The 8,599-nt window shown below is 31.4% G+C and overlaps 1 protein-coding gene across 1 annotated transcript; it reads left to right on the plus strand.

The window, feature by feature from the left end:
* The first annotated feature begins 2,371 nt into the window (after positions 1-2,371).
* On the plus strand, positions 2,372-6,787 carry LOC122593244 (ubiquitin-conjugating enzyme E2-17 kDa-like). The gene is made up of 5 exons (XM_043765630.1): positions 2,372-2,471; positions 4,343-4,430; positions 5,536-5,663; positions 5,805-5,909; positions 6,486-6,787. Exons 2-5 carry the CDS (start codon positions 4,361-4,363, stop codon positions 6,627-6,629), a joined length of 447 nt encoding a protein of 148 aa, XP_043621565.1. The 5' UTR covers positions 2,372-2,471; positions 4,343-4,360; the 3' UTR covers positions 6,630-6,787.
* Positions 6,788-8,599: the final 1,812 nt, after the last annotated feature.

The raw sequence follows: 8,599 nt of genomic DNA on the forward strand, positions 1-8,599 counted from the left end.
GGGTGTTACATTCATAAAATGAAGTTAGAGAGTTGAGACATATATTTTAGTCAGGAGCATAGCAGCAAACATTACCACTTGCAAATCTTTAGTCAGAGTATATATTTAAGTTTGGAACAATGTAACGTAATACATGCAAAAAACAATACCAATTGTAACAATGTTAACACTTACGTATACAGTATAATTGATATATATAAGTTAGTCAATGTCAACTGCTACGTCAGCAAATCTGATGATGTGACATCGGTGATGTGGCACTTAACGGGTGTCGTCTGTCAAAAACTAACGAGATACCGTTTATTAGGAAATTTTTGGAAATAGGGTCTTTTGAATAGATGAAAACAAAATAGGTTATCTTTAATAGGAATTTGTGTAAATAAGTTACCTTTTTATGAATTTTATCCTATGTGGCAATGCTTAAGGATAGATTTAAATAAAAAAGAAGGGCTTAAAATGCTTGGATGACTACTCATTTATTAAATTAAAGATATGAAACCCCATGAATTGTATAATGATACATATTTGTTTAATTAGATGTGTAAAACTTAGCATATATCTTATCTTTTAAGATAGTTGTATTTCGTATTGATATATTAGTTGTTAACATTATTAATTTTTTTTATAAATATATATGAAACTTAGTATAATAATAAAAAAATATATGATGAGATATATATTAAATCTAAAGATTAATATTTGATTACAATTAGCTAATTATGAAGTATGAATCTTAGTTACACCAAAGTGACATTATGTGAAAATAATTAAATTAATGAATAAAGGAAAATGTAGTTTGGGTAGAGGAGAAATTGTAAAATATTTTAGGGGTATTTTAGTTATATATGTAATATATGGGTTGAAAAAGTGTTGAAAATTACAAGTATTTTGAGTTTTTTAAAGATAAAAAAGTTAAACAAAGACCGGTTGTTTGTTTTAAATCCTTAAAAATAAATTATAAATTTTAATATTTATGCTAGAATTTTTAGTGATTTTTTATAGGGGTGTAAGAAATGGACCGGAAAACCGAAAAACCGATCCGAACCGCGTGATCTGAAACCAAAAAAGAGAAACCCGAAAAAACCGAAAACAAAAAAACGATGTGTAACGGTTCGGTTACGGTTTTCAATATTCATTACCCGTGGTTAACCATACTGAACCGAATTTTGATATATACCTACATATAATCATATTTATGTATATTAAGTAATATCCTAGTGGCCACCAGTCACCACTTTCCAAGAGAGGTCCTGGGTTTGAGTCTTTTCAAAGGCAAACTTGAGATAATTAGGGGATTATTAAGTGGTTGTAATTCACCTGGACACTAGCCTAGCTGGGGGATTAGTGGGTACCAAATGGTACATAGGATTAGGGGTTCCCATCCAATTTATGTATTACACGAATACATTATTTACATATATATTTAGCTAAAATTTTGTATTTGTCGTCTAAAATATTAACAATTTTACAAACTTTATTTCACAATCCATGATTAGTTTTGGATATTCTAAGTAATTTTGTTATATATATATACTATTTTTAAGAAAAGTTGTTAACTTTGTTTAAAATATTTATCAAAAATATTAGTAATATCATGTAGAAGACATTTTAAGTAGTAAATCATGATACTCTTAAATAAAACTTGATTTGCATAAATATAACGTTAGAAAAAAGTAATTCAAAATTAGATGTAATATAGTTATTTATAAAAAAAAAATATTAATGTAGTTAAATAACTAAAAATTAGTTAATACAATGTAAATTTACTATTATAACTAGCGAATTTACCCGGGTTTAACCCGAACATTTTAATTAAAGTTATAAAACTAAAATATATGCAAGTAATTTTTGGAGATAGTGAATTGAATAACACAATATTTATAAATTAATAAAGTACCTATTGCATTAACAAAACATAAAAGGATATTATACTATATAAAATAATTTTCTTTGTTTGTAATAAAAAATTAATAACTTTCAATAAGCATTTAGTGACTTATTTTTAATTAAAAATAGTGTAAATTATTTATGACATCATAATTATAATAAAAACCTTTTAAGTAAAAATGAAGATTTGCCACATCACATTTTTTCTAAAAATACTTTTGAAAGACAATTATTTTTTATTTATTATAAAGATTGAAAACTTAAACTTTATATTAGCATAACTTTAATAAATAGATAACCAAAATTAATGGTTCAAAATTTCTAACTAACCGAATCAAACCAAAACTTTTATTTAACCGAACCGAATCGTTTACAAACTTAATTTTTTTATATTTACTATTAAGAAAAAGATTAAAATAAGTGACAGGTAAGATTGGCATCTGCCACACGGCCCAAAATCAGCTACCAACCTACTATACATATACTCCATAATAATCAATCACTTCACTTTATATATATCTCTCAAAAATCGAAATTCGATAAATCCACCACAATTTCAAACCCTAGTCCCCCCTCTGGTTCAGGTAAAATCGATTCAATTTTTTTCTTTAATCTATTAAATATTTAATAATTTCGATCATCGATCATCTTGTTTTATAATTCCTTTGTTTTATTACGTACTCAAAGCCAAAATTTTGGTAAATCGAGGCCTTTTACGGTCGATCGGCTCTATCTTTTATTAATAATAATATTATACTTAAGATATAGATATATGTGTATATATATATATAATGTAAGTATCTATAGTAGAATTAACAAAGGCTGCTTATTCTTTTATAGGTGCTTATTTGCTTAAAATTTAAGCATGTTTATTTTAAAGAAATTTATTTTATTTTATTTTTTATGTATATAATTAGCAGATAAACATTTTTTTTTTTAATATTTACTTTTATCACGATCACCGAATTATTATAGGAGAAGTTGTAACATGTTTCAATACATGTTACTAGCAGTATAAATAACCTAGTATTTACTCTAGAACTGTTATAGACCTGATACAAATATGCGCCGGAATTTTTACTTTGTTATCACAAAGAAATTACTGACAGTTATTTTTTTTAATCATTAATTCCGTGTTTCGGAGATAGGGAGTAGTTATCTAAAGTAGTTGATATGCATAAACTGTTCGTGGTTGCGGAACTTCAGTTGTTTTGTGTGTAACTGTATATATATCGTTAAAAATATCATGCTTTGAAGGAAGTATGATTGTCTTATCAAGATTCAGATACTTAACGATGGTTTTCGTTTTCTCATGAGAGCAATGCCTGGAATACGCTTATTTATAGGCATAGGCGTAGTTAAAGAGTGAATCCTTAAGCGTGTTCTTCAAAATTTAAATAGAAATAATAATTATCACTTTAGAAACTCCAATTATAATCAGTGCCTTAAAAATAGTCAATTTGTACAGCATGTCTGTGTCATCTCATTCTAGACGTGTTGCTGTGACGTTGACTCTTTATAGAGTTAGATAATTTTGTTTGTTCATTGCTTTTATAGAAGATAAAGAAAACTAAAGGTAGATGCAGAGTACTCTGCATAGAGTATATTTACTTTGGCCTGCAACTGTTTAGTTACATTCAGCCATTCAGGAAGTTTGCAAATTTGTCTACTTCGATCATTTGTGAATGTCCAAATAAACACTGTTTTTTCATGCATGCTTAACACTATTTTTCACTGTATGTTAGATACCTTTGCGCCCAAGCATATATGAGTTTATTAAAGAATTACCCAGTCTCATGTGGGGATGTTCCAGGCTGGACTGAGAATCAGTTAACCGATAATATCAGTTCATCGTTTACTTGAACCTAAACTTAAGCTGAGATAAATGATAGTCGGTTAACCATTATTTTCAGTATGATTCAGTTTCCTGTTAACCAATATATTGAGATATTAACTTTTAAGTCATTGTGTATTTTTATAAGTCGAAAAGGAGAATACGATTTTCGTTTAGATGATAAGTAATGATAAACAAATGTGTATACTAATTTTACTCTAGGTATAAATGATAATTATGAAATCATGGAACTTTAAATATTAGTATTAGTTTATACAGTGGCTTGGCTAAGACCATCATCTGTGAATTTTTATCAATCAGTGAATCAGTGCATTGTTAAAGTTATGGAGCTTTCTTGGAACTCTTTGTTGAGACGGGCCTCTCAACTCTGTGATCTGCCTCTCATACAATGCAAAAATTTTAGGTTTCAGATATATTACTTGCTACCTAAAAAATAGAAAGTGCACCAACACCATATACAAAATGCTGCATAACCATCAGAGTCTGTCCCTAATTGCTCTTTTTAAAATACTCAAATGTGCACAAGCTTTTGTAGCAATTTTAAGTTCTCTCTCTTTTTTTTTTCTCATGTGAATTGAAAGTATGAATTTGTTTCTGCAGGCATAGTGATCTCTCGCGATGGCCTCTAAACGAATTCAGAAGGAATTGAAAGACTTGCAAAAGGATCCTCCTGTTTCTTGCAGTGCTGGTTAGTTTCTCTCTTCCTGTTTCATTACCCCAACTATTGGTGTCTTCTTATATTAATGCTGCTTGTATGTCGCTAAGTGGCTATATTAAGGGCCTTTAAATGTCTTGCGATGATGAAAATACTTTGAATTCTGACATAAATAAAGTAAATGGAGCAATATTTTGTGTGACAATCTGACTTGATCTGTATCTTGGTTTGAATAAAATCTAACTTTCCATAGTTTGAGCTTTCACAACGCCAAATTGATTAACTGTAAATAAGATGTGTAAAAAGAAACATAAGCGTAGGATATTCAAAATTAGAAGCATGGATTGAGGAAATCAGCCATTGGGAAAGAGAAATTGAGAGAAAAGAAAAGATTGTCTTACACTCTTACCTTGGAATAAATCAGAAAAGAAAAGACACAGAGAAGCTTTTCTTTGTTAAGGTTGAGGATTTTGGTTATGGCAAAAAAATGAAAATTTGGGAACGGGCTTTTGAAAACTGATGGTGGCTTTAAAGTTGTCATGATGTTAGACTTGATTAAAAAAAAACTAACAACCTGATTTGGGTTCACAAAAGAAACCAGTTACGTGAAGCGACTGGAGCCAGCGCTTCTTGACTCTCTGAAAAATGTCTTGGAGGAGACGCCTCATACTCACTTCTTCTAAATGTGGTGCCTCCGTGCATAAGAGGCGTTTTCATGGTCACCTCACACCTTGACTTTCCTCGCAAGAGGCGTGCTCTTTCAAACCAAGGTTTGTATATGGCAGTCTGATTCTGCTACACGTTACAAAGTTTTGAACGTAGAAAGTGATTATTTGTGACACCTGTTGGCTGTCTTTTTTGCTTCCTTTAGGAGAGTTTAATGTTTCTAGTAAAATATGGCTGAATAACTCAAAATTAATATGTGTAATATGTTAGATGAGTTTTATTGACAGCCTGACAGGACCTGTGTAATCCATTAATATCTTGACATCAAAAACTTATGCTGATAAAGGTTGATCATCTGATAGTCATCTTTTTATCTGTATTTATTGGCATTGAGTATTTTCACTTAACTTGTTTTCTTACAGAAAGATCTGCCTTGTATTTCTAAATACTCAAAATTATATTTTCTCTTCAGGCCCTATTGGCGAAGACATGTTTCATTGGCAAGCAACCATAATGGGCCCTATCGACAGCCCTTTTTCCGGCGGGATATTTGTTGTCTCCATTCACTTCCCACCTGATTACCCTTTTAAACCACCAAAGGTAGTGATCACCATCTTCTATATCCAATTACTCTATAAATTGGGTCATTTGTTTTCCACAAACTATTTTTAGGTTAATGCAGGATAATCTAGGTTGATGATATGCTGTGAATATGACCGTTTACTGGTTTATGGCTGGCAGGTCTCCTTCCGAACCAAGGTATTCCACCCCAATATTAACAGCAATGGTAGCATCTGCCTTGACATCTTGAAGGAACAGTGGAGTCCGGCACTTACTATCTCCAAGGTAATATATTTTTTTCAATTTCTAAACTGACTAAACATAGGCTGAGTTGTACAGTTCGCCAACATTGATGTTTTGCATGACTTACAAAAGTGCACAAAGATTGGGCCTAACATCGTAGGCCTGCTATTAACCAAGTTGCTAAAGCCCAGCTCTTGGGAAGGAGGATGGTTTCACTGTTGTAGTATAAAAAGAATATAAACAAGTTATATAAAAATAACCTCAAAAGTAGTTCTATTATTTATGTTTGAAGAATAATTTAGCGCATATAAAAGTTGAAACAGCATCCGAAATATATACAGATTCGCTACATGAAAAACATAATTTTAGGTGATGGGGCACAGGAACTGCTCTTTTAGTAGAGATTGTAACCTTTCCAGGATCTTTTTCTCAAATAGAAGTGCTAATTGCAATTTATGTCTCAAGCCAGCCTGGAACCATTGTCCATTCCTAGGACGGTCTCGGGGCTGGGACTTTAGGTGCATGCCACATGGTATGGTGGTGATAGTAATGATGCTAGGCCTGGAGTTTTATGTGAATCTAATGTTTATGTGAATCTAATGTATTTGACCCTTGCAGGTTCTGCTTTCAATCTGTTCGCTTTTGACAGACCCAAACCCTGATGATCCTTTAGTCCCTGAAATCGCGCATATGTACAAGAACGACAGGGCCAAGTATGAGACCACTGCTCGATCCTGGACCCAGAAATATGCCATGGGTTAGGGTATCTGAAAAAGCTCGTGCTTAGTGAATAAACAAACCACATCATGATATAGAAAATTGGTTGTGGCTTGTTACCTTCTATCATCCTCCTAAGAACTTTGGCTACATAGTAATTATTATTATTATATTATATATAAATCTATCAGGTGTGACCCTTATATTGGTGCTTGGCTATGCTCTAAATCTTCTTTTACCGTTTGTTCTAAAATTAATAGATGTGTAAAATGTAGATGGTAGAATTGTAGAACCGTAGAACTGTAGAAGTGGCTAAAATGGTGATTTGGTTGGGTTGGGTTGGGTTACGGGCTGGAACTGGTTTGTTTGGTTGGCCCAAATCTTAATAAATCTTGTGTTAAAGATGGTATAACACTCTAATTTTTGTCTCAATAATAATAATATTAATAATATAATCTTTTTTCGGTTAATTTCAACCTCTAGCCTCTTTAACTTATTCGAACTTCAAAGTTCTCTACTTCTTTATTTTTTTGCACATATTTTTTGTAAACTGGCTCGAGTCCAGAACTTTTTGGTTAGTGTATGAATGTGAGAGTTGTTTTTATTTTACCGGCCTTTACATGAAACGTGGTCAAAATGGGTAAGTGCCAAGTTAATGACTCAATCTTTCCGTATATAATACAATGCAAGGGTAGGGACGAGGGACCATGAATAATGGAAGCATATGGATGTGATATTTGGTACAATATAAAAAACATGAAGTCGAGTGTCGGTTGTGATGTTCCTATTATTAGTACTATTGTTGTGTTGTGTGTATATCCATGTGTTGCCTGTTGCCTGTGGACATGGTGACAAAACATATACCCACTCTTATGTTTATCGTTCATCACTTATCACAAATATGTAAATGTTCTTTTTGTTGTAAGTTACAACTTATATCTATAAATATATATTGTTGAAAATATTCGAGGGCAATTATGTGATTTCCTACACTTTAATGGTTATTTTAAAATTGGTAGGTCAACCTTTTCTTGAGGTATCATACTATCCATAAATCAAACAATGGTCAGGTGTGTAATTGCATATACTTTTAGTATTTGACCATTGTGTCCTTTAATTAAGGTTTTTTGTGAAAATATGTATATGTTGGGGGAGTGATCTGTCTTATCATAGTTGGTGGGTGGGAAGTTTGTGGAAAGTATGGTGCTTTGTTACAGGATTTGGGTTGGTTTGGTATTTTCTGGTACAGAGAAAATTTGTGTGATCTTTAGACATTCCAATTTTTTCTTTTACAGTTTGACCTAAATTAGTTTGGCACGATAAAAGTCATGTTATGTAATTACCCATGTCATATTTGTAGAAGTGGCAACATGGGCGAGTTGCAAAGGCTAAATAAAAGGTGTAATTATATTGATTAAAATTGCCAGACCGTGTCAATCAGGTTGACAAGCCTACTCGTTCGTTTGGTATACAAATGTGTTACGAATAACTTATCAACTTGTTCGCTCGGTATGAAATTACATCACGTCACGTATAAATTTTAAAGACATATTGTTAGGTATATATTGTCAAAATTGTCATCTCCATCTTTGTGTTTGACAATAAATTGGTGTGTTAGAGTAAGGCCAAGTGAGAGTAATTTAATATGTTTAAAAACATGTCTAAAAATTTGATGTTTCTATATGAATTCTACTCATCCTCTTTCCCTTTAATCCTAATCTGTAATTTGTCATATATTAAGACTAAATTTGTAGACATGAATATAAATCTAACAAAATAATAACATTAATATATTTCGGGGTTACTACTTTTAAATGTCCATTGAATATTTCATAGTTTGTATAATACTGTATATTCCCATTTTATTTCTAAATCGATGGAATCCTATCTTTAGACACACAAGTTTCAACTTACTAGAGTCTCCTTTTTTTGGGATTAGTATATATATGGTCAAAAATAAGTTTTTATAGACTTGTAGTATCTTTAGTTAAATTCTTGAAAGTGATATAGGGGTA

Source organism: Erigeron canadensis, chromosome 3, assembly GCF_010389155.1.
Source record: "Erigeron canadensis isolate Cc75 chromosome 3, C_canadensis_v1, whole genome shotgun sequence".
NCBI classification, from domain to species: domain Eukaryota; kingdom Viridiplantae; phylum Streptophyta; class Magnoliopsida; order Asterales; family Asteraceae; genus Erigeron; species Erigeron canadensis.